This window comes from Oncorhynchus masou, chromosome 14 (genome assembly GCF_036934945.1).
Source record: "Oncorhynchus masou masou isolate Uvic2021 chromosome 14, UVic_Omas_1.1, whole genome shotgun sequence".
NCBI classification, from domain to species: Eukaryota; Metazoa; Chordata; class Actinopteri; order Salmoniformes; family Salmonidae; genus Oncorhynchus; species Oncorhynchus masou.
Genome location: NC_088225.1, coordinates 33,575,770 through 33,603,556, shown reverse-complemented (window position 1 = coordinate 33,603,556; position 27,787 = coordinate 33,575,770). Strand labels below are relative to the sequence as shown.

The 27,787-nt window shown below is 48.1% G+C and overlaps 1 protein-coding gene and 1 long non-coding RNA gene across 2 annotated transcripts in view; both read right to left on the bottom strand.

Moving 5' to 3' along the window:
* The window catches only part of LOC135554772 (uncharacterized), a 100,030-nt gene that overhangs the window by 33,566 nt on the left and 38,677 nt on the right, over window positions 1–27,787 (bottom strand). The window lies entirely within an intron of this gene.
* LOC135554844 (nuclear distribution protein nudE homolog 1-like) lies at window positions 5,151–21,160 on the bottom strand. Its single transcript, XM_064987286.1, has 7 exons — window positions 20,938–21,160; window positions 18,843–18,993; window positions 18,561–18,714; window positions 7,978–8,126; window positions 7,573–7,709; window positions 5,425–5,676; window positions 5,151–5,320 (listed from the first exon to the last, which is right to left on the bottom strand). Exons 2-7 carry the CDS (start codon window positions 18,926–18,928, stop codon window positions 5,151–5,153), a joined length of 948 nt encoding a protein of 315 aa, XP_064843358.1. The 5' UTR covers window positions 18,929–18,993; window positions 20,938–21,160.

Genomic DNA, 27,787 nt, shown 5'->3' with positions numbered 1-27,787 from the left:
TACCTGTACGACAGAACCCCTGCCCTACCTGTACGACAGAACCCCTGCCCTACCTGTACGACTTACAGGGAGCAGACAGAACCCCTGCCCTACCTGTACGACTTACAGGGAGCAGACAGAACCCCTGCCCTACCTGTACGTCTTACAGGGAGCAGACAGAACCCCTGCCCTACCTGTACAACTTACAGGGAGCAGACAGAACCCCTGCCCTACCTGTACGACTTACAGGGAGCAGACAGAACCCCTGCCCTACCTGTACGTCTTACAGGGAGCAGACAGAACCCCTGCCCTACCTGTACGTCTTACAGGGAGCAGACAGAACCCCTGCCCTACCTGTACGTCTTACAGGGAGCAGACAGAACCCCTGCCCTACCTGTACGACTTACAGGGAGCAGACAGAACCCCTGCCCTACCTGTACGTCTTACAGGGAGCAGACAGAACCCCTGCCCTACCTGTACTACTTACAGGGAGCAGACAGAACCCCTGCCCTACCTGTACGACTTACAGGGAGCAGACAGAACCCCTGCCCTACCTGTACGACAGAACCCCTGCCCTACCTGTACGTCTTACAGGGAGCAGACAGAACCCCTGCCCTACCTGTACGACTTACAGGGAGCAGACAGAACCCCTGCCCTACCTGTACGACTTACAGGGAGCAGACAGAACCCCTGCCCTACCTGTATGTCTTACAGGGAGCAGACAGAACCCCTGCCCTACCTGTACGACTTACAGGGAGCAGACAGAACCCCTGCCCTACCTGTACGACTTACAGGGAGCAGACAGAACCCCTGCCCTACCTGTACGTCTTACAGGGAGCAGACAGAACCCCTGCCCTACCTGTACGACAGAACCCCTGCCCTACCTGTACGACAGAACCCCTGCCCTACCCGTACAACTTACAGGGAGCAGACAGAACCCCTGCCCTACCCGTACGACTTACAGGGAGCAGACAGAACCCCTGCCCTACCTGTACGTCTTACAGGGAGCAGACAGAACCCCTGCCCTACCTGTACGACTTACAGGGAGCAGACAGAACCCCTGCCCTACCTGTACGTCTTACAGGGAGCAGACAGAACCCCTGCCCTACCTGTACAACTTACAGGGAGCAGACAGAACCCCTGCCCTACCTGTACGACTTACAGGGAGCAGACAGAACCCCTGCCCTACCTGTACGTCTTACAGGGAGCAGACAGAACCCCTGCCCTACCTGTACGTCTTACAGGGAGCAGACAGAACCCCTGCCCTACCTGTACGTCTTACAGGGAGCAGACAGAACCCCTGCCCTACCTGTACGACTTACAGGGAGCAGACAGAACCCCTGCCCTACCTGTACGTCTTACAGGGAGCAGACAGAACCCCTGCCCTACCTGTACTACTTACAGGGAGCAGACAGAACCCCTGCCCTACCTGTACGACTTACAGGGAGCAGACAGAACCCCTGCCCTACCTGTACGACAGAACCCCTGCCCTACCTGTACGTCTTACAGGGAGCAGACAGAACCCCTGCCCTACCTGTACGACTTACAGGGAGCAGACAGAACCCCTGCCCTACCTGTACGACTTACAGGGAGCAGACAGAACCCCTGCCCTACCTGTATGTCTTACAGGGAGCAGACAGAACCCCTGCCCTACCTGTACGACTTACAGGGAGCAGACAGAACCCCTGCCCTACCTGTACGACTTACAGGGAGCAGACAGAACCCCTGCCCTACCTGTACGTCTTACAGGGAGCAGACAGAACCCCTGCCCTACCTGTACGACAGAACCCCTGCCCTACCTGTACGACAGAACCCCTGCCCTACCCGTACAACTTACAGGGAGCAGACAGAACCCCTGCCCTACCCGTACGACTTACAGGGAGCAGACAGAACCCCTGCCCTACCTGTACGTCTTACAGGGAGCAGACAGAACCCCTGCCCTACCTGTACGTCTTACAGGGAGCAGACAGAACCCCTGCCCTACCTGTATGTCTTACAGGGAGCAGACAGAACCTCTGCCCTACCTGTATGTCTTACAGGGAGCAGACAGAACCCCTGCCCTACCTGTACAACTTACAGGGAGCAGACAGAACCCCTGCCCTACCTGTACGACTTACAGGGAGCAGACAGAACCCCTGCCCTACCTGTACAACTTACAGGGAGCAGACAGAACCCCTGCCCTACCTGTACAACTTACAGGGAGCAGACAGAACCCCTGCCCTACCTGTACGACAGAACCCCTGCCCTACCTGTACGACAGAACCCCTGCCCTACCTGTACAACTTACAGGGAGCAGACAGAACCCCTGCCCTACCCGTACGACTTACAGGGAGCAGACAGAACCCCTGCCCTACCTGTACGTCTTACAGGGAGCAGACAGAACCCCTGCCCTACCTGTACGACTTACAGGGAGCAGACAGAACCCCTGCCCTACCTGTACGACTTACAGGGAGCAGACAGAACCCCTGCCCTTTCTGTACGACTTACAGGGAGCAGACAAAACCCCTGCCCTTTCTGTACGACTTACAGGGAGCAGACAGAACCCCTGCCCTACCTGTACTACTTACAGGGAGCAGACAGAACCCCTGCCCTACCTGTACGTCTTACAGGGAGCAGACAGAACCCCTGCCCTACCTGTACGTCTTACAGGGAGCAGACAGAACCCCTGCCCTACCTGTACGTCTTACAGGGAGCAGACAGAACCCCTGCCCTACCTGTACGACTTACAGGGAGCAGACAGAACCCCTGCCCTACCTGTACGACTTACAGGGAGCAGACAGAACCCCTGCCCTACCTGTACGACTTACAGGGAGCAGACAGAACCCCTGCCCTACCTGTACGTCTTACAGGGAGCAGACAGAACCCCTGCCCTACCCGTACGACTTACAGGGAGCAGACAGACCCCCTGCCCTACCTGTACGACAGAACCCCTGCCCTACCTGTACGACTTACAGGGAGCAGACAGAACCCCTGCCCTACCTGTACGACTTACAGGGAGCAGACAGAACCCCTGCCCTACCCGTACGACTTACAGGGAGCAGACAGAACCCCTGCCCTACCCGTACGACTTACAGGGAGCAGACAGAACCCCCTGCCCTACCCGTACGACTTACAGGGAGCAGACAGAACCCCTGCCCTACCTGTACGACTTACAGGGAGCAGACAGAACCCCTGCCCTACCTGTACGACTTACAGGGAGCAGACAGAACCCCTGCCCTACCTGTACGTCTTACAGGGAGCAGACAGAACCCCTGCCCTACCTGTACGTCTTACAGGGAGCAGACAGAGCCCCTGCCCTACCTGTACGTCTTACAGGGAGCAGACAGAGCCCCTGCCCTACCTGTACGACTTACAGGGAGCAGACAGAACCCCTGCCCTACCTGTACGACTTACAGGGAGCAGACAGAACCCCTGCCCTACCTGTACGACTTACAGGGAGCAGACAGAACCCCTGCCCTACCCGTACGACTTACAGGGAGCAGACAGAACCCCTGCCCTACCTGTACGTCTTACAGGGAGCAGACAGAACCCCTGCCCTACCTGTACGACAGAACCCCTGCCCTACCTGTACGACTTACAGGGAGCAGACAGAACCCCTGCCCTACCTGTACGACTTACAGGGAGCAGACAGAACCCCCTGCCCTACCTGTACGACTTACAGGGAGCAGACAGACCCCCTGCCCTACCTGTACGAGGGAGGCAGTAGAGCAGGGGTTCTCAACCTTTATTCTCCAAGACCCCCTTTCTTAATGTCACTTGAATTGAATACAGGCTATTCAATAAACACCGGCTTGATGTTGGTTTAATTTGAACATGTTGTTTTGAAGCTCATTTCAAGTCATTCCACATAGTTTAACAAAACTTAGGGAGGCTATTTAATGATAATAATAGATTTAGAAAATAAAGTCTAGACCTGATATCCCCAAACTATGTAGAATGATTTGAAATGAGCTTCAAAACAACAACAATGTTTAATTAGAACAATTATGTTTTATTAGAATTATTTATATTAACCCTCAATTTAATTATGCAAACTCTTTTAAAGAATGTGATTAGATCAATTGATAAAAATCAATTGAAAATCCCATTTCTCTGACTCCTCCACTTTAAAAGGTCGTAGCTCAGCTTCTGAATGTCATAGCGACAAACCAATATATACCCATGTACATCAGGGCCACGTCATCCTCTGCCATGTTACCGCTTGTTGCTAGCCCAAAGCATTTTACCGCTTGTTGCTAGCCCAAAGCATTTTACCGCTTGCTGCTAGCCCAAAGCATTTTACCGCTTGCTGCTAGCCCAAAGCATTTTACCGCTTGCTGCTAGCCCAAAGCATTGTACTGCATTGTTGCTAGCCTAAAGCATTGTACTGCATTGTAGCTAGCCTAAAGCATTGTACTGCATTGTAGCTAGCCTAAAGCATTGTACTGCATTGTAGCTAGCCTAAAGCATTTTACTGCATTGTAGCTAGCCTAAAGCATTGTACTGCATTGTTGCTAGCCTAAAGCATTGTACTGCATTGTTGCTAGCCTAAAGCATTGTAGCTAGCCTAAAGCATTGTACTGCATTGTAGCTAGCCTAAAGCATTGTACTGCATTGTAGCTAGCCTAAAGCATTGTACTGCATTGTAGCTAGCCTAAAGCATTGTAGCTAGCCTAAAGCATTGTACTGCATTGTAGCTAGCCTAAAGCATTGTACTGCATTGTAGCTAGCCTAAAGCATTGTACTGCATTGTAGCTAGCCTAAAGCATTGTAGCTAGCCTAAAGCATTGTACTGCATTGTTGCTAGCCTAAAGCATTGTACTGCATTGTTGCTAGCCTAAAGCATTGTACTGCATTGTTGCTAGCCTAAAGCATTGTACTGCATTGTTGCTAGCCTAAAGCATTGTACTGCATTGTTGCTAGCCTAAAGCATTGTACTGCATTGTTGCTAGCCTAAAGCATTGTACTGCATTGTTGCTAGCCTAAAGCATTGTACTGCATTGTTGCTAGCCTAAAGCATTGTACTGCATTGTTGCTAGCCTAAAGCGTTGCGGATTTATGCATAATTTTAGATCTGTATAAACAAATCACAAACTGTAAAATGAAAATAGTAATAATTACCCCTCAAATAAAGGAAAGTCCCTCCCCCCCCCCCCACCAAACGTTGACGACCCATATGTTGGGCACGCCCCCTAGGTTGAGAACCCCTGGTGTAGTGTGTAGTTGTGTAGTGTGTGTATTAGAAGACCGCAGACATTTAATGAACGGCATCTTACCCCGACTTTCCTCAGCAGTTCTCCTACGATGTTGAGAGCTGAGATACGTGTCGACGTGGTGAGAGGAGCACCTGACAGGCCATCGCCTGAACACACAATAATACAAGAGTTTTACATCCCCTGGTGTGATCCGGGAATTTAATGAGTACACACATTTTACACATGAACACACACACGGGGGGGCACTCACCTCTGCTGTAAGAGGGTGGGGGGGTGGTGAAGGGGCTTGCTGAGGGGTGGGGGGGTCTGGAGGGTGTGGAGAGGTGGAATGGAGGGAGAGCAGGAGGAGGGGCGGTATGGAGGGATGAGGGCGGTCGTGTGGATGAATGAGGGGTATGGAGGGAGGTTTTGTCCTCAGTCTTGTCTGAGGAAGAGTCTTTGGTGACAGCGAAGGACGGTCGTCTTTCCTGCTTCTGTTGGACAGCCAACTCCTGTCTTAGATCTAAGACACACACACAGAGAGACAGTAAGAACGCCTGTCCCTTTAAGAGTGACTGATGATGTCATAGCGTGCACAGCTCTGAGGGATCATTCCATCCCTGGTTCAGCCCCCTGCGCCTGTGGAGAGGAACCTTTGGCCAACAGTTAAACCAGGCCAAAGGGACCAACAGTTAAACCAGGCCAAAGGGGCCAACAGTTAAACCAGGCCAAAGGGGCCAACAGTTAAACCAGGCCAAAGGGGCCAACAGTTAAACCAGGCCAAAGGGGCCAACAGTTAAACCAGGCCAAAGGGGCCAACAGTTAAACCAGGCCAAAGGGGCCAACAGTTAAACCAGGCCAAAGGGCCCAACAGTTAAACCAGGCCAAAGGGCCCAACAGTTAAACCAGGCCAAAGGGCCCAACAGTTAAACCAGGCCAAAGGGCCCAACAGTTAAACCAGGCCAAAGGGACCAACAGTTAAACCAGGCCAAAGGGACCAACAGTTAAACCAGGCCAAAGGGACCAACAGTTAAACCAGGCCAAAGGGACCAACAGCCTGGTTTAAGGGACCAACAGCCTGGTTTAAGGGACCAACAGCCTGGTTTAAGGGACCAACAGCCTGGTTTAAGGGACCAACAGTTAAGCCTGGCCAACAGTTAAGCCTGGCCAACAGTTAAGCCTGGCCAACAGTTAAGCCTGGCCAACAGTTAAGCCTGGCCAACAGTTAAGCCTGGCCACCGGGACCGCCAGTTAACCAGACCAACAGTTAGCCTGGCCAACAGTTAGCCTGGCCACCGGGACCGCCAGTTAACCAGACCAACAGTTAGCCTGGCCAACGGGACCGCCAGTTAACCAGACCAACAGTTAGCCTGGCCAACAGTTAGCCTGGCCACCGGGACCGCCAGTTAACCAGACCAACAGTTAGCCTGGCCAACAGTTAGCCTGGCCAACAGTTAGCCTGGCCACCGGGACCGCCAGTTAACCAGACCAACAGTTAGCCTGGCCAACAGTTAGCCTGGCCACCGGGACCGCCAGTTAACCAGACCAACAGTTAGCCTGGCCAACAGTTAGCCTGGCCAACAGTTAGCCTGGCCAACAGTTAAGCCTGGCCAACAGTTAAGCCTGGCCAACAGTTAAGCCTGGCCAACAGTTAAGCCTGGCCAACAGTTAAGCCTGGCCAACAGTTAAGCCTGGCCAACAGTTAAGCCTGGCCAACAGTTAAGCCTGGCCAACGGGACCGCCAGTTAACCAGGACAGGACCATTAAGTCATAACACGGAGACACATGAACACTGTCCCAGCCTGATGTCTCAGCCTGATGTCCCAGCCTGCAGCACAAGACCCACACCGCCTTAAATCCTCGAACACCTACAGTTTTATATAGAGCCATAGCTGAATGGAACTCTTTACCAATCCATATATCTCACGAAAAAAAGTAAAGACCATGTGACCCGACAGGAAATAGTAAAGACCATGTGACCCGACAGGAAATAGTAAAGACCATGTGACCCGACAGGAAATAGTAAAGACCATGTGACCCGACAGGAAATAGTAAAGACCATGTGACCCGACAGGAAATAGTAAAGACCATGTGACCCGACAGGAAATAGTAAAGACCATGTGACCCGACAGGAAATAGTAAAGACCATGTGACCCGACAGGAAATAGTAAAGACCATGTGACCCGACAGGAAATAGTAAAGACCATGTGACCCGACAGGAAATAGTAAAGACCATGTGACCTGACAGGAAATAGAAAGCATCAACTGACTGTTGTGTGTGTTTCCTGTCAGGTATTTTAATTGTCTGTATTGTCTACTTGTTAAATGTTTGTAATGTCTCATTAAATTGGTGTTGGACCCCAAGAAGATTAGCTAACATGACGGCGTCGTCTCATGGGGATCCTGATCCGAGACACACCTCTGGCTTCATCCTTCAGTCTCTGAACGGACTCCAGTAGGTTCTCCTTCTCATCCAGCTCGCTCTCCAGGAAGGCATTCCTCTCTATCACGTGGTTCATCCTCTGTTCAAAGTCCTCCAGAGACATGATGGTCGCCCTGATGGAGGGGTGACAGAGAGGAGGAAAAGGTTTAGGGAGAGTTAGTGTACATCATTAAGAACCATTCTCTATGGAAGAATCCTGCCAGTGAGGTGGTGCAGGGAGCACAGAGAGAAAAAGAGAGGTGCTTATGATATAGGGGGTCTCTCCAGGTCATCGTGAGCCTGCTCCAGTTACACCCCTTTCTCCTCTCACCTCTTGGATCTCTCCAGGTCATCGTTAGCCTGCTCCAGTTACACAACACCCTTCTCCCTCCCTCCTCTTACCTCTTGGATCTCTCCAGGTCATCGTTAGCCTGCTCCAGCTCTCTGATGTATTTATGGAGCTGGTCTCTGATGGCTGTGGTCTCAGCCAGGTCTTCTTCCAGAGTAGAGATCTGACGGTACGCCTCCGAGTGCTGGCTTTCATACTTCTCCTGGAGGGGGAGGGGGGGTGCAGAAGTGGTCAACAGTAGTACACTGTTGAGTTTCTCAACTCCTCCAGTACCCCAACAGAGTTTCTCAACTCCTCCAGTACCCCCAACCCTGGTCCCCCAGTACCCCCAACCCTGGTTCGCCAGTACCCCAAGAGTTTCTCAACTCCTCCAGTACCCCCAACCCTGGTTCCCCAGTACCCCCAACCCTGGTTCACCAGTACCCCCAACCCTGGTTCCCCAGTACCCCCAACCCTGGTTCCCCAGTACCCCCAACCCTGGTCCTCCAGTACCCCCAACCCTGGTCCTCCAGTACCCCCAACCCTGGTCCTCCAGTACCCCCAACCCTGGTCCTCCAGTACCCCAAGAGTTTCTCAACTCCTCCAGTACCCCCAACCCTGGTCCTCCAGTACCCCAACAGAGTTTCTCAACTCCTCCAGTACCCCCAACCCTGGTCCTCCACTACCCCCAACCCTGGTCCTCCAGTACCCCACAGAGTTTCTCAACTCCTTCAGTACCCCCAACCCTGGTCCTCCAGTACCCCAACAACACATTTTTTATGTAGCCCTGGACAAACTCACCTGATTTAACTTGTCAACTAAATCATCAAGCCCTCAATGAGTTAAAATGTGTTCCAAATGTGGAACCAAGGAGTATGGGCCCTGTTCTATCGCAGCACACTATATGGGGAAATGGGGACGCATATATAATATCTTTATAAGACTTAAATCGATTTGTGTTGTTCTGGCCTCCACAGTCGAGTCCTGTGGTGTAGAACAACCACAACAGGGTGTGGTAGTGTAGAACAACAACAACAGGGTGTGGTAGTGTAGAACAACAACAGGGTGTGGTAGTGTAGAACAACAACAGGGTGTGGTAGTGTAGAACAACAACAACAGGGCGCGGTAGTGTAGAACAACAACAACAGGGCGCGGTGGTGTAGAACAACAACAACAGGGCGCGGTGGTGTAGAACAACAACAACAGGGCGCGGTGGTGTAGAACAACAACAACAGGGCGTGGTGGTGTAGAACAACAACAACAGGGCGTGGTGGTGTAGAACAACAACAACAGGGCGCGGTAGTGTAGAACAACAACAACAGGGCGTGGTGGTGTAGAACAACAACAACAGGGCGTGGTAGTGTAGAACAACAACAACAGGGCGCGGTGGTGTAGAACAACAACAACAGGGCGTGGTAGTGTAGAACAACAACAACAGGGCGCGGTGGTGTAGAACAACAACAACAGGGCGTGGTAGTGTAGAACAACAACAACAGGGCGCGGTGGTGTAGAACAACAACAACAGGGCGTGGTAGTGTAGAACAACAACAACAGGGCGCGGTGGTGTAGAACAACAACAACAGGGCGCGGTGGTGTAGAACAACAACAACAGGGCGTGGTAGTGTAGAACAACAACAACAGGGCGTGGTGGTGTAGAACAACAACAGAGGGATGGTGGTGTAGAACAACAACAGAGGGATGGTGGTGTAGAACAACAACAGAGGGATGGTGGTGTAGAACAACAGGGTGTGGTAGTGTAGAACAACAACAGGGTGTGGTAGTGTAGAACAACAACAGGGTGTGGTAGTGTAGAACAACAACAGGGTGTGGTAGTGTAGAACAACAACAGGGTGTGGTGGTGTAGAACAACAACAGGGTGTGGTAGTGTAGAACAACAACAGGGCGAGGTAGTGTAGAACAACAACAGGGTGTGGTAGTGTAGAACAACAACAGAGGGATGGTGGTGTAGAACAACAGGGTGTGGTAGTGTAGAACAACAACAGGGTGTGGTAGTGTAGAACAACAACAGGGTGTGGTAGTGTAGAACAACAACAGGGTGTGGTAGTGTAGAACAACAACAGGGCGAGGTAGTGTAGAACAACAACAGGGTGTGGTGGTGTAGAACAACAACAGAGGGATGGTGGTGTAGAACAACAGGGTGTGGTAGTGTAGAACAACAACAGGGTGTGGTAGTGTAGAACAACAACAGGGTGTGGTAGTGTAGAACAACAACAGGGTGTGGTAGTGTAGAACAACAACAGGGTGTGGTGGTGTAGAACAACAACAGGGTGTGGTAGTGTAGAACAACAACAGGGCGAGGTAGTGTAGAACAACAACAGGGTGTGGTAGTGTAGAACAACAACAGGGTGTGGTAGTGTAGAACAACAGGGTGTGGTAGTGTAGAACAACAACAGGGTGTGGTAGTGTAGAACAACAGGGTGTGGTAGTGTAGAACAACAACAGAGGGATGGTGGTGTAGAACAACAGGGTGTGGTAGTGTAGAACAACAACAGGGTGTGGTAGTGTAGAACAACAACAGAGGGATGGTGGTGTAGAACAACAGGGTGTGGTAGTGTAGAACAACAACAGGGTGTGGTAGTGTAGAACAACAACAGGGTGTGGTAGTATATGAATCCAACAGACAGTTAGGTCATATTCATCAAGACAACACAGAATATCTTCAGTTACACAGGGTATATGAAATATACAGTCAAGTGTTCCCAGGAAAGATAGATAACAGCCAGCAGTTCCGCCTGACCTGACAGTTTGTTAGGGAAATGACAAGACTCGCCGACTTAAATTTCTGCACCGTCTCAATTATCTCTGCACCGTCTCAATTATCTCTGCACGCAAATACTCACGTTAACCAGTAGCCATGTCAGTCCAATGGGCCTGCAGTCTAATCTTTGCTTCCTCAATTTCTCTCAAAGCTCATTGGAGGAGGGGGGGATCCAAGGTCCCTCCCTCCTCTGAGCTTTGAGAGGAAACAAGAATTTTGACAGCTAGTACCTTTTCACACACAGTCGAAGTTTGGTAATAGATATAGACAGGATGCTAAAGCTTTTGTAACTTCCTGTCTGACTCAACCGCTGGCAGCGTGTCACAGGAAGCACATCCATCAGGAAGTGAGAGTCAGACATCGTGAGCGGTTCCAAAGTGACGTCACCTCAAGCACAGCCCGGCGTGCACCAACGCCCCTCGTGCACCGACGCCCCTCGTGCACCGACGCCCCCGCACCTCTGATTCAGATGGTTGCATGAAGAAGACACGTTTCAGTTGAACAACTGACGAGGTCCCCCCCCTTTCCTTCCCCGAACCACCTTTCAATCCACAGTTATGAAACATACGGAAGACACAAAATAATAATATCAAAAACATCCTGACAGCTGTGATGGAAAGAGGAAGTTTCAGTAATATTTTTTAAAAAATACAGACAGGTTTCCATCCAATTGGTGACAGATTCTACCTACTGACAGTCACTTAAATTAGCCTATGTCAGGTATATATTTAGTTTTATAGTAAGTTAGTTGGCTGCTAAATGTCTAATTACTGACCCGGGGGGGGGCACATTTGATTTTGTTAGTCACGCACTCAGATGTCATATTAAAAACTGCCAACGTTTCTCTCCACCCGACGGAAAAATGTGTACAATAGCAATAAATTAGTGGTAAACTGCTCTCTGCCTCATGGCAAAATGAGTCAAATAACTGCTGAATCTCTTCTCTGCCTCGGGAGGTCTGGAGTGCTCACCTCTTGTGATATATATACACACACACACACACACACACAGACACACACACACACACACACACACACACCTGTCCCACGGAGAGTTCTTTAGGCCAGCAGCCTCCTTATCATCCTCAGATAGCAGGCTCATAAACACTGGCCCAAACTGTCAACTGGCTGATAGCTATTCAAATACAACTGGGACTGCAGGCGTTGCATCAGATGGACCCGGGCCACGTTCAGTAGCATAACGTTGTGGAACATTGAAAACGGTCCCTCGTGCCTGAACTGTGCTCTTTGGAATGTCTTGCCGTAAAAGCCCAACTCAATATCCACGTCGACTCTCCCTCATGACACTCTGCTGCTGAGAGAGCGACTGTCTTGACCTGAAGCAACTTGTTGTTGATGTCGTCGTTGTCGTCCCCACCCCACCGTGGGCACATACTTGACCTGATCATCACTGACCCCATCAACAACATGCAGGTCTATGACCTCAGTGTGCCTGACCACAAGTTGTCTCACTGGACTCGACACACACCCCCCCCCCCCCCTCCTAACCAAGTCCAAGCATCGCATACGTTTCCAGAACTAGGAAAAAAAATTATCGACCCAGACGGCCTGTCAGTGGATGAAATTGTGGAGTTCTTACAACCAACCCCTGAGCATTGTGCTTGACCTCCACGCCTCCATAAAAACACAGGTTCGCTCACTCAGCTCCCTGGTTTACTCCATGTCACAAACCGGCTCATAGCCCATAACAAAGAGGGAAACAACGTGGAGATAATACATATATATATGTGTTATTCCTTAACTAAAGTAAACTATATACAATCAACGATGGTGTGTGTGTAGTCAGTTATCAGTAGTGTAAGTGAGTGGTTGCATGCAGAGATGGTGATAATGAGGGGTGTTGAGAGGTGCCAAAAACAAACCACAAAATGCCACAACCAAAACATAACAGTGTGTCTGCGTGGAGAGAGTCTCCTCAATGAATGGGAGAAAGGTGTATTTATCCCCTGGACACACCCGGGCCCAGGTGTGTCCCATTTCACTGATGACCCTCCCAGCTCCGCCCACCACCATCCTATTAAGGATAACAAGAACAAAGAATTCGGCAGACAGAGGTGGGAGGGTCGTCACATCCAAGAACTGAAAAATATTAAATCCATTGGCTGCATCCTGGAGCGTCTCAGAAACTTGGGCCTCGCCATCCTTTTAAGACCACTGTCAACAGCCCCCTTCTGAAGCCCCGCCCTGGACCCAGAAGTACTGGCCAATTACAGGCCAATATCCAACTTCTCCTTTCTTTCTAAGGTGTTGGGGGAAAAAAAGTGGTTGATGTACAGCTTCAAGGCCATCTCAAATCAGAAGCACCCATTTGAAAAGTTCCAGTCAAGTTTCCGGCCCACAGCACTGAAGAACGGCCCTACTCAGGGTCACCAATGACCTGCTGATGGCGGCTGATGCAGGCAGTCTCCAGATCCTCCTGGACTTGCGTGCAGCTCTTGACACGATCGACCACCCCACCCTTCTGAAATGCCCCTGGGACGCCATTGGACTGTCTGGACCAGCTATGAGCTGGTTCCACCCCTACCTCTCAGACATGTCGCGAGGTGGGTCCAGGTCCCAGACCCACCACGTCACCTGCGGTGTCCCACATGGATCTGTTCTTGGACCCATCCAATACATGCTCACCCCCTTGGGTTGTGTGGAATCTCCTTCCACTGCTATGCCGTTGACACCCAGCTGTCGGTGTCAACTGCCCCCAAGTCCCTCTGATGCATGTGCTCGTCTGAACACCTGCCTTGAGGAGGAGAGATGAGGGCATGGATGAAGCAAAACGTCCTTCAACTAAACAGCAGCAAAAACCAAAGCCCTACTAGTTGGCAGCCCCCACCAGGTCCAGCGTGCACCAATAACACACCTCACCATTGCAGGACAGAACATCCTTCTGGCCCCCTCAGGTTCCTGTCTGGGTGCAAAGCTCCATTCCTCCCTGATCTTTGACAGCCGCATCAAACAAAAGTGTAGAACGTCATTCTATCACCTCAAGAACATTGACCAAACTCAGTCCCACCCCCTCACTCAGTCTGATGCAGAGAAGCTGGTCCATGCCTTTATCTCCTCAAGGCTGGACTACTACAATACAGTGTTCACCGGGATCCCTGGCAGGAGTCTCCAGGACTACTACAACACAGTGTTCACCGGGATCCCTGGCAGGAGTCTCCAGGACTACTACAACACAGTGTTCTCCAGAATCCCTGGCACGACACCACCTCCATCCTGGCTCCCCATCTCAACACCACCTCCATCCTGACTCCCCATCTCAACACCACCTCCATCCTGACTCCCCATCTCAACACCACCTCCATCCTGACTCCCCATCTCAACACCACCTCCATCCTGACTCCCCATCTCAACACCACCTCCATCCTGACTCCCCATCTCAACACCACCTCCATCCTGGCTCCCCATCTCAACACCTCCATCCTGGCTCCCCATCTCAACATCACCTCCATCCTGGCTCCCCATCTCAACACCTCCACATCACCTCCATCCTGACTCCCCATCTCAACACCTCCACATCACCTCCATCCTGGCTCCCCATCTCAACATCACCTCCATCCTGGCTCCCCATCTCAACACCACCTCCATCCTGGCTCCCCATCTCAACATCACCTCCATCCTGGCTCCCCATCTCAACACCACCTCCATCCTGGCTCCCCATCTCAACACCTCCACACCACCTCCATCCTGACTCCCCATCTCAACACCTCCTCCATCCTAGCTCCCCATCTCAACACCTCCTCCATCCTGGCTCCCCATCTCAACACCACCTCCATCCTGGCTCCCCATCTCGACACCACCTCCATCCTGGCTCCCCATCTCGACACCACCTCCATCCTGGCTCCCCATCTCGACACCACCTCCATCCTGGCTCCCCATCTCGACACCACCTCCATCCTGACTCCCCATCTCAAAACCACCTCCATCCTGGCTCCCCATCGCAACACCACCTCCATCCTGACTCCCCATCTCGACACCACCTCCATCCTGGCTCCCCATCTCAACACCACCTCCATCCTGGCTCCCCATCTCAACACCTCAAAACCACCTCCATCCTGGCTCCCCATCGCAACACCACCTCCATCCTGGCTCCCCATCTCAACACCTCCACATCACCTCCATCCTGACTCCCCATCTCAACACCACCTCCATCCTGACTCCCCATCTCGACACCACCTCCATCCTGGCTCCCCATCTCAACACCTCCACACCACCTCCATCCTGGCTCCCCATCTCAACACCTCCACATCACCTCCATCCTGGCTCCCCATCTCAACACCTCCACATCACCTCCATCCTGGCATCTCTGTACTGGCTCCCAGTCTCATTCCAGATTGAATTCAAAACCCTCTTGCTGACTCATCACTAAGCTAAGGATACTGGGACTAAACACCTCCCTCTGCAACTGGATCCTGGACTTCCTGACGGGCCGCCCCCAGGTGGTGAGGGTAGGTAGCAACACATCTGCCACGCTGATCTTCAACACTGGAGCTCCCCGGGGGTGCATGCTCAGTCCCCTCCTGTACTCCCTGTTCACCCACGACTGCATGGCCAGGCATGACTCCAACACCATCATTAGGTTTGCAGACGACAACAGCCTGATCACCAACAACGACGAGACAGCCTATAGGGAGGAAGTCAGAGACCTGCCCGGGTGGTGCCAGAATAACAACCTATCCCTCAACGTAACCAAGATTTAGGAGATGATTGTGGACTATAGGAAAAGGAGGACCGAGCACGCCCCCATTCTCATCAACGGGGCTGTAGTGGAGCAGGTTGAGAGCTTCAAGTTCCTTGGTGTCCACATCAACAACAAACTAGAATGGTCCAAACACACCAAGACAGTCGGGAAGAGGGCACTACAAAACCTATTCCACCTCAGGAAACTAAAAAGATTTGGCATCGATCCTGAGATCCTCAAAAGGTTCTACAGCTGCAACATCGAGAGCATCCTGACTGGTTGCATCACTGCCTGGTATGGCAACTGCTCGGCCTCCGACTACAAGGCACTACAGAGGGCAGTGCGTACGGCCCAGTACATCACTGGGGCAAAGCTGCCTGCCATCCAGGACCTCTACACCAGGCAGTGTCAGAGGAAGGCCCTAAAAATTGTCAAAGACCCCAGCCACCCCAGTCATAGACTGTTCTCTCTACTACCGCATGGCAAGCGGCACCGGAGTGCCAAGTCTAGGACAAAAAGGCTTCGACAGTTTTTACCCCCAAGCCATAAGACTCCTGAACAGGTAATCAAATGGCTACCCAGACTATATGCATTGAGTTCCCCCCCAACCCCTCTTTTTACACTGCTGCTACTCTCTGTTTATCATATATGCATAGTCACTTTAGCTATACATTCATGTACATACTACCTCAATTAGCCCAACTAACCAGTGCTCCCGCACGTTGGCTAACCGGGCTATCTGCATTGTGTCCAACCACCCCCCAACCTCTCTTTTACGCTACTGCTACTCTGTTCATCATATATGCATAGTCACTTTAACCAGATCTACATACTACCTCAATCAGCCTGACTAACCGGGGCCTGTTATAGCCTCCCTACTGTATATAGTAGCCTCCCTACTGTATATAGCAGCCTCCCTACTGTATATATAGCCTCCCTACTGTATATATAGCCTCCCTACTGTATATATAGCCTCCCTACTGTATATATAGCCTCCCTACTGTATATATAGCCTCTACTGTATATATAGCCTCTACTGTATATAGCCTACCCATTGTTCACATTGGTTAGGGCCTGTAAGTAAGCATTTCACTGTAAGTTCTACACCTGTTGTATTTGGCGCACATGACAAATAAACTTGGATTTGATTCACAACGCCCCTCCTTATCTCAAGGAACTGCTCTCCCTCCATAACTCCCCCCTCAGGTCAAGTGATAACCTGCTCTTCCACGTCCCCGGGACCAAGCTCCGTCCCTCGGGGAAATCGGGTTGTCAGCTCTACTTTTTTTGGTTGATTATATGCACCCGCAAATTATTCTGTATAATGAGAAGAGCTTTACAAATGTAATAAATAATAATAATGATGTTATTATAATGAAGGGCTTGATAAGTTCAATCAGGTGTGCTAGTTGTGGAATAGTTGTTGTGGAATAATCAGAATTAGTTGGTAACATAGGTAAGATGTTTTATATTCATCATATATTTGTAAGTTACTTCTCATCAGAATGTTATTTTTGTATAATACTGTGGCGGGGTTGCAGTTATCGCGCTCTCACCACTGGTGTCCCCCAGGGCTCTGTTCTAGGCCCTCTCCTATTCTCGCTATACACCAAGTCACTTGGCTCTGTCATAACCTCACATGGTCTCTCCTATCATTGCTATGCAGACGACACACAATTAATCTTCTCCTTTCCCCCTTCTGATGACCAGGTGGCGAATCGCATCTCTGCATGTCTGGCAGACATATCAGTGTGGATGACGGATCACCACCTCAAGCTGAACCTCGGCAAGACGGAGCTGCTCTTCCTCCCGGGGAAGGACTGCCCGTTCCATGATCTCGCCATCACGGTTGACAACTCCATTGTGTCCTCCTCCCAGAGCGCTAAGAACCTTGGCGTGATCCTGGACAACACCCTGTCGTTCTCAACCAACATCATGGCGGTGGCCCGTTCCTGTAGGTTCATGCTCTACAACATCCGCAGAGTACGACCCTGCCTCACACAGGAAGCGGCGCAGGTCCTAATCCAGGCACTTGTCATCTCCCGTCTGGATTACTGCAACTCGCTGTTGGCTGGGCTCCCTGCCTGTGCCATTAAACCCCTACAACTCATCCAGAACGCCGCAGCCCGTCTGGTGTTCAACCTTCCCAAGTTCTCTCACGTCACCCCGCTCCTCCGCTCTCTCCACTGGCTTCCAGTTGAAGCTCGCATCCGCTACAAGACCATGGTGCTTGCCTACGGAGCTGTGAGGGGAACGGCACCGCAGTACCTCCAGGCTCTGATCAGGCCCTACACCCAAGCAAGGGCACTGCGTTCATCCACCTCTGGCCTGCTCGCCTCCCTACCATTGAGGAAGTACAGTTCCCGCTCAGCCCAGTCAAAACTGTTCGCTGCTCTGGCCCCCAATGGTGGAACAAACTCCCTCACGACGCCAGGACAGCGGAGTCAATCACCACCTTCCGGAGACACCTGAAACCCCACCTCTTCAAGGAATACCTAGGATAGGATAAGTAATCCTTCTCACCCCCCCCTTAATGACTTAGATGCACTATTGTAAAGTGGCTGTTCCACTGGATGTCAGAAGGTGAATTCACCAATTTGTAAGTCGCTCTGGATAAGAGCGTCTGCTAAATGACTTAAATGTAAATGTAAATGTATCTGTTCTCTGTCAAGACTAAGTTGCTTGGGCCGCAGAGAGGGGAGAGGTCAAGCGTGTATCTCTTGGCTCCACAATGTCTGTGTGCCAGTCAATGTGTCTCTGTGAACTTGTCAAGATAGGATGGATTTGATATATGCCTGTTGATATGGAGGATTTGTTTAGGTTCTGAGTTTGAGAAAAGAACATAGTTTAGGAGACAAAGCTAAATGATAAATTATGCCAATGCTGTCTGGCTGTGTGTGTCTTTGCTATAAAGGATCTCAGTTGCAATGTGTAAGGGACTCTCAGAGAATTCATTTATAGACACTGAATTGATCTGAGAGTCACAGGGTTGTGATGGAGCTCATAGTAATTAAAGATGGACTTTATGATAACTCTGACTTGTGTGGTGGTTTGCTCTCATGATTTGGTAAATACAGGAAATTTCCACAACATAGTTCAAATAAATGGAAGGGCTGGGGGTCCCTGAGTAGAGGTTGGAAAAACGCTGCTCTAAACTAGAGTCAAGTCAACAGGTCATACCTTGTAGTTCTCCAGTTCCATGTGTAGCCTGTTGTTCTGTGTGACGAGTTCTCGGTTCTGTGTTTCACACTGCTTGAGTTCAGTCTCCAGCTCCACCTCGTAGTCACGACTCATCTGCTGGAACTCCTGCAGCTCCTCCTGCGCCTCCTCAGCCCTGGGAGAGGTTAGGGGTCAAGACGGTGGTCGTGGAGTAACAGAGGACACTATGGTTTAAGCAGATACCTGTGGGTACCTCTGCTGGAGCCTGGCGGACTGCTCCTTTCTCTCTGTGTGTGTGTGTACCTCTGTTGGTGCTTGGCTGTCTGCTCCTTCCAGTAGTCCACCTCCTCCTCCAGAGAGACAAACTTAAGGGACTCTGGTTCTCCCATCTCTGCCCACACCACTGGTCACTCTTCTCTCTCCGATCTCTTCTCCCTCTCTTACAGTTCTCTCACTGAGTCAGTAAACGGAAGGAAGGCGAGAGTCAGTAAACGGAAGGAAGGCGAGAGTCAGTAAACGGAAGGAAGGCCGAGAGTCAGTAAACGGAAGGAAGGCCGAGAGTCAGTAAACGGAAGGAAGGCCGAGAGTCAGTAAACGGAAGGAAGGCCGAGAGTCAGTAAACGGAAGGAAGGGAGAGAGTCAGTAAACGGAAGGAAGGCAGAGAGTCAGTAAACGGAAGGAAGGAGAGAGTCAGTAAACAGAAGGAAGGCAGAGAGTCAGTAAACGGAAGGAAGGCAGAGAGTCAGTAAACGGAAGGAAGGCGAGAGTCAGTAAACGGAAGGAAGGCGAGAGTCAGTAAACGGAAGGAAGGAGAGAGTCAGTAAACGGAAGGAAGGAGAGAGTCAGTAAACGGAAGGAAGGAGAGAGTCAGTAAACGGAAGGAAGGAGAGAGTCAGTAAACGGAAGGAAGGAGAGAGTCAGTAAACGGAAGGAAGGAGAGAGTCAGTAAACGGAAGGAAGGAGAGAGTCAGTAAACGGAAGGAAGGAGAGAGTCAGTAAACAGAAGGAAGGAGAGAGTCAGTAAACAGAAGGAAGGAGAGAGTCAGTAAACAGAAGGAAGGAGAGAGTCAGTAAACAGAAGGAAGGAGAGAGTCAGTAAACAGAAGGAAGGAGAGAGTCAGTAAACAGAAGGAAGGAGAGAGTCAGTAAACAGAAGGAAGGAGAGAGTCAGTAAACAGAAGGAAGGAGAGAGTCAGTAAACGGAAGGAAGGAGAGAGTCAGTAAACGGAAGGAAGGAGAGAGTCAGTAAACGGAAGGAAGGAGAGAGTCAGTAAACGGAAGGAAGGAGAGAGTCAGTAAACGGAAGGAAGGAGAGAGTCAGTAAACAGGTGGGAGTCAGTAAACGGAAGGCGAGTGTCAGTAAACAGGTGCGAGTCAGTAAACGGAAGGCGAGTGTCAGTAGGCTAAACTTAGATGAACAGTGATTGATACTTTCCAACCAAGAGAGAGTTCTCTATTCAACATGTCCAAGTCTACAATGTGCTTCAGGCAAGAAAGGACAGCAGAAAAGGGTTAAAGGAGTTGTGCAAACAACGACACAAGTCATCACCTAGCAGCTAACGAGTGCGCGGTCAAGTGTCAACTGATGACAATAGGCTGGCTGTCAAACTAGGACCGCAAAGAAAAGCACAACGGCAAGGCTTAATGAACATCAATTTTATTTAAAAAGCCATTTTTACATCAGCCGATGTCAAAGTGCTGTACAGAAACCCAGCCTGAATCCCCAAACAGCAAGCAATGCAGGTGTAGAAGCACAGTGGCTAGGAAAAACTCCCTAGAAAGGCCAGAACCTAGGAAGAAACCTAGAGAGGAACCAGGCTGTGAGGGGTGGCCTGTCCTCTTCTGGCTGTGCCGGGTGGAGATTATAACAGAACATGAATATATCATGTTTATTCAAACAAAGCAAATGGACCAATTTGGAATATGACTTGTTTATTTTGTAGCCATTGTCATTCTACTCATAAACAAAGTCTTAAAAGCAGTGTTTGGAAGATTTAAACAATATCTAAACTTGTACATTCAAGTACTTGCTAACTGATGTTTGGGAACAAGCAAACAAGTCAGCAAACAAAAGAGACTGCACTTTGGTCAGAATACAAAAGGGGAAGTGTATTCTCGCCTTCACACCAGTGACAAGCAGTGTCAACTGGATAACGTTAGATTGCTAATGCTTGCAATATGTCGTCTCTGGTCAAAATAAGTAGCTATGCTCTGGCATTTATTTTCGGCCAATTTTACAATAACGCAACCAGAGTCAGAATTGACAAAAATGCAGTTACAAATGTATGTGCAGACAGCATCGTTTGCCTGTACATCGAACTATCGGACGAGTCTGTCATAAATTCACGTTACCATCGCGATTTAAATCCCAGTAAATTGACAGTTAATAGTAACCTACCTAGGATTGCTTGCGGTGGCTAGCAGCCGGTGCTCCAACAGTGCCGAAAGATGACCGTACCTTTATAACGGAGCTACAAAACGGAACAGAAGTATCCAGCAAATGTTGTTACATAGATCATTCCTTGGCTGAAAGTAGTGACAAAGTTGCCACCTAGAACAATGCGAAGGCTGCATATATTTCTCTTTTGTCCAAAGTAGACTCATCGCTAATCCTCCTACCACCGCGATAGTTTAACCGCTCACCATTGGTCGGTTATACTGTCAATCAAGTGTGTAGGGCGATGAATGGCCAATCGCGTTCATGATTTGCCTAAGAGGTCGGTTAAATCAAATGCGCTTTGAAGCAGAGAGGAAGAGGCGAAGCGAAAGATTTTACTCCGCACAAAATCTGTCCAAGAAAATGTTTGTATGGAGGTCAATGAGTGTTGAATTTGGTAAACAAAATATGTAATTGCTAATTTGCTACGTAAGGCTTATATGATCTAATAAAGTTTTGTAATGGTTAGGTTGTTACAAATGCACTGATATGAGTGACCGCACGTGGCAACTTCGAGAAAAACCCAAATTTATATCTGGTGCTATTCTTTTATGTGAGGGAGCCCCCCCCAAAAAAAATATGTAAATACGTCATAATTTCCTTCATCAAAGTTTGTACCGACAGATGTAACCTATCATTACAGGGCTCTCCAACCCTGGTGCTCTACCGTGCTGTAAGGATTCACTGCTACCCCAGTTGGAACTCGCCTGGTGCTCCCGAGTGGCGCAGTGCTACAGGGGTCATTACAGACCTTGGTTCGATTCCAGGCTTTATCACAACCGGCCATGATTGGGGGTTCCATAGGGCGGCGCGCAATTGGCCCAGCGTCGTCCTGGTTAGGGTTTGACCGGGGTGAATGAACTTGTTCTTAACTGACTCGCCTCGTGAAATAAAGGTTAAATAAAAATAAATAAAATAACCTGATTAATCTTATAAACCAGCAAATTATTAGAATCAGGTGCGCTAGATTAGGGTTGGAATGAAAACCTACAGGAAGGTAGCTCTCCAGACGCAGGGATGATGAGCCCTGTTATAGAATACGCATAAAATGCATCCTTCATTAGCAACGTCTGACTAGGCCCACACATATTGTCTCAAGAACATGTTTTATTGTTAATGCCCTCAAACACCAAGTTAGACATACCTAATTAAAACGAATAGGCCGTCATCACTGTCAATCGTGAATCGTAATTCTTCAGGTTTTACCGGTGAAACGGCATCTGCATGCCAATCGTTTGATTGATCTCAATCAGTTTCACGGGAATATGGATTTCTACCTTCTTGAATGACTGTTTCGTGAGCGAACTACAGCAGATGGTGTTAACTAAGTGTTAGCCTTTCTTGTATTCTAGTTTCAATCGAAGCATATATATCCGGCCTAGTGGCTCTTTTGAGTTTGGGCAATATTTTTGATATTTTTCCACATTTCAGCTTCACTATCCTAAAATCTCGATAGGAATGTGGTGTGTTTGGTGTAACAGTAATGTTATTGCCCTACTACGCTACGCTATTATATTTGTTTTTGGTTAAGTAAAATAGGCTACTAATTAATCATTTTGATTTTGCAAGACATTGATTCCCGCTTTGATCTAACTTTACTAAACGAGCACCTTTGTGAGAAGCGACAATCTTCTTATTTGTATCAATAAGTGATCAGCAGGACTATTAGCCGTAAGGCAACAGATGTCGAGGGTTATTTTTTAAAGGTTTGGAGCGCCCTTCGTGGTTCTAAAAGGTCAACGCGAAATCAATTTTTATTTGATTAGCTTGAACACATGGTTACAATATACCCTATTACAGAATAAAAGAAAAACACAGAGGTTAACTATCATCTAATTTATGTGCATAGACGTAATCATCAAATCAATTGATTAAGTAGTGCACATAAATCATTACTACGTAGAATTGCCGGAAATTCGTTTTAAAAACAGCCATAAAATCTAAAATCCATATGTTGGTGTGGTGTATTCAGCATCTCAATAAACTAGAACCTAAATGCATTATTACCCTCGAACTTGGGCCAATTCACATTTCCCACCCTGACATACCAAGGTAGAAATGCAGGCTACATGTGTGCAATGCAAAGGCCCATTTCGCTACACTCGCAATAACATCTGCTAACCATGTGTATTTGACCAATAACATCTGCTGACCATGTGTATTTGACCAATAACATCTGCTAACTATATGTATTTGACCAATGACATCTGCTAACCATGTGTATTTGACCAATAACATCTGCTAACTATGTGTATTTGACCAATAACATCTGCTAACTATGTGTATTTGACCAATAACATCTGCTGACCATGTGTATTTGACCAATAACATCTGCTGACCATGTGTATTTGACCAATAACATCTGCTAACAATATGTATTTGACCAATAACATCTGCTAACCCTGTGTATTTGACCAATAACATCTGCTAACCATGTGTATTTGACCAATAATATCTGCTAACCATGTGTATTTGACCAATAACATCTGCTATGTGTATTTGACCAATAACATCTGCTAACCATGTGTATTTGACCAATAACATCTGCTAACCATGTGTATTTGACCAATGACATCTGCTAACCATGTGTATTTGACCAATAACATCTGCTAACAATATGTATTTGACCAATAACATCTGCTAACCCTGTGTATTTGACCAATAACATCTGCTAACCATGTGTATTTGACCAATAATATCTGCTAACCATGTGTATTTGACCAATAACATCTGCTATGTGTATTTGACCAATAACATCTGCTAACCATGTGTATTTGACCAATAACATCTGCTAACTATGTGTATTTGACCAATAACATCTGCTAACCATGTGTATTTGACCAATAACATCTGCTAACCATGTGTATTTGACCAATAACATCTACTAACCATGTGTATTTGACCAATAACATCTGCTAACTATGTGTATTTGACCAATAACATCTGCTAACCATGTGTATTTGACCAATAACATCTACTAACCATGTGTATTTGACCAATAACATCTGCTAACTATGTGTATTTGACCAATAACATCTGCTAACTATGTGTATTTGACCAATAACATCTGCTAACCATGTGTATTTGACCAATGACATCTGCTAACCATGTGTATTTGACCAATAACATTGTATTTGATTTTAGAGGATTGAGAACTTTGGCCAATCAGAACGTTTAAAAAACAACAACTAGATTCACCGTGTCTGCTTTGATGTCCATCGCCCCCCTCTCTTGCACAGTGGAACCCAAAACGATATGTCACCACTTAGTTACAGTTATACCGTTCTTCCCGTGGACACCCAACCCAGAGTGGCCACAGCAAAGCCCAAGGAGCCTGATCCTCTCTGGAAGTTTCTGTAGCCCTGCTTGGGATATTTAGCCAACACTGGCTATTGGTTGAGACGCAGGGCCGTTCCTCGTCTTTCTCGCCACCACCAGAGAGAAGACCTGTAGGCTGCTGTAGCCTACGTATTTATTTGGTTGGTCATTCAATCGTTGTTCATGGAATATTTGTGATAATTAAATATAATATATTTCGGATCTGAATACATTTTCAGCGTATTATTAAACTGAAAAAGGTGAGGAAGTGCACTTACCTCCTCCAGCACTACACACCTGTTATATCTGAGTTGTGCCTGTTGTCATAGAGATAAGAGAACTCATGAGAATAAACCGTTTTATTATAAGGGCATCCAGTTCCACCATTTTAAAGTAGGGTGGGGATTCATATGAGTTGGGAGCAATTAATCCAATGAAGAAGAAAAATGTACTACTTTAAAATGGAGATAAGAGCTAAAAAAAAATGGCAGATACAATAATGAGTCCTGTATCTATCTCAATGGCCTGTTGTTCACAGTGTATCTGCCCTCTCTTTGGCAAGACCGGTCCCACCTGATCTCACCTCCTCCAGCCTGCCTTCCATCATGGAGGATTCCATCATGGATTTCCATTGTTAAAGCAGTCACTCAAAATCTTGTCAATTTAATAAACAATTGTTGTTTCAGGACAACTGGGAATTCAGAAAAAAACTGAGGTCAAATCCTGATTTCAAATGACCTTCGGGTCAGAGGGATTCTGACTTGGGCTGGACGACTGTTAAAAACACATTTTCCCTGTCAGAGATAAAATTAGTAAAGTAAATGTCTTAAACGCAGCATGATGGAAAATTGGGACTGATGGTCTGTTTACTTAGCAGGTTAGGATAATTAACTTTGCAGGTTACCGTCCCTAGGAGGGGTGCATCACTTGAGTGGGTTGAGTCACTGATGTGATCTTCCTGTCTGGGTTGCCCCCCCCCCTTGGTTTGTGCCGTGGCGGAGATCTTTGTGGGCTATACTCGGCCTTGTCTCAGGATGGTAAATTGGTGGTTGAAGATATCCCTCTAGTGGTGTGGGGGCTGTGCTTTGGCAAAGTGGGTGGGGTTATATCCTTCCTGTTTGGCCCTGTCCGGGGTGTCCCCAGATGGGGCCATAGTGTCTCCTGACCCCTCCTGTCTCAGCCTCCAGTATTTATGCTGCAGTAGTTTGTGTCGGGGGGCTAGGGACAGTTTGTTATATCTGGAGTACTTCTCCTGTCCTATTCGGTGTCCTGTGTGAATTTAAGTGCGCTCTCTCGACTTCTCTCTTTCTCTCTCTCTCTCGGAGGACCATGCCTCAGGACTACCTGACATGATGACTCCTTGCTGTCCCCAGTCCACCTGGCTGTGTTGCTGCTCCAGTTTCAACTGTTCTGCCTTATTATTTGACCATGCTGGTCATTTATGAACATTTGAATATCTTGGCCATGTTCTGTTATAATCTCCACCCGGCACAGCCAGAAGAGGACTGGCCACCCCTCATAGCCTGGTTCCTCTCCAGGTTTCTTCCTAGGCTTTGGCCTTTCTAGGGAGTTTTTCCTAGCCGCCGTGCTTCTACACCTGCATTGCTTGCTGTTTGGGGTTTTAGGCTGGGTTTCTGTACAGCACTTTGAGATATCAGCTTATGTATGAAGGGCTATATAAATACATTTTATTTGATTTGAGGTTAAAATAATCTGGTTTCCCATTGTTGACATAGCATGCAGTTCTGAGACAACCATCTGGTTTTTTTAAAATTTATTTTAGGTTAAGAAATTCTTATTTTCAATGACGGCCTGTGTTAGAGGTGTTACTACAGACCCTGGTTCGATTCCAGGCTGTATCACAACCGGCCGTGATTGGGATTCCCATAGGGCGGCGCACAATTAGCCCAGCGTTGTCCGGGTTTGGGGGTAGGCCGTCATTGAAAATAAGAATTTGTTCTTAACCGACTTGCCTAGTTAAATAAAGGTTAAACAAAATATATCCAGATGATACTGTGTACCATTGAGCTGTAGGCCTACACCATCTAGCCACAACAGTAGACATGTAAACACACCATCAGTCCCGACCCTTTTAATGTCCGTGGTCCCGACATAACACAACACGTATTTATATCAAGGCACATATTTCTATACCTACCACAACACGTATTTATATACCTACCGCAACACGTATTTATATACCTACCACAACACGTATTTATATACCTACCGCAACACGTATTTATATACCTACCGCAACACGTATTTATATACCTACCACAACACGTATTTATATACCTACCGCAACACGTATTTATATACCTACCGCAACAGGTATTTATATACCTACCGCAACACGCATTTATATACCTACCGCAACACGCATTTATATACCTACCGCAACACGCATTTATATACCTACCGCAACACGTATTTATATACCTACCACAACACGTATTTATAGACCTACCACAACACGTATTTATATACCTACCACAACACGTATTTATATACCTACCACAACACGTATTTATATACCTACCACAACACGTATTTATATACCTACCGCAACACGTATTTATATACCTACCACAACACGTATTTATATCAAGGCACGTATTTGTCCTCTAGTGATCAATTAATGATGTGGTTATTTATTATCTAGAATAAAACCAACCGTTCTAAATACAGAGTGTTTTATTTATTTAACCAGATGGGCCTAAAGACCCATTGATGTTAGAAACCACTTTTGCAAAGGACGACCAAGAAGGCAAAACAGGGAAATATCAGCATGTCCATAAAATGTAAAAAAAAATAAATAAATAATTAATAATAAAAAATACACACAAAAGACAAAGTATCACAAGTTACAGATGCAGATTAAAAACAGAGGCCATCAAAAACATTGACTTCGATCAGTGTTACAAATAAATAGGCTCTGACTTTAATATAGTTTGAAGAATGTTCCAGGATGAAGGGGAATTATGGGAAAAATATTGTTTTTCCCCCCATCTAAGGTCCAGCCTGAGGAACAGACAAGGGGCGGCAGGGTAGCCTAGTGGTTAGAGCGTTGGACTGGTAACCGAAAGGTTGCAAGTTCAAATCCCCGAGCTGACAAGGTACAAATCTGTCGTTCTGCCCCTGAACAGGCAGTTAACCCACTGTTCCTAGGCCGTCATTGAAAATAAGAATTTGTTCTTAACTGACTTGCCTAGTAAAATAAAATTAAAAGGACAGGTCAGTTCAAGCCTGAGGAACAGACAAGGACAGGTCAGTTCTAGCCTGAAAGAACAGACAAGGACAGGTCAGTTCTAGCCTGAAAGAACAGACAAGGACAGGTCAGATCTAGCCTGAAAGAACAGACAAGGACAGGTCAGATCTAGCCTGAAAGAATAGACAAGGACAGGTCAGTTCTAGCCTGAAAGAACAGACAAGGACAGGTCAGATCTAGCCTGAAAGAACAGACAAGGACAGGTCAGATCTAGCCTGAAAG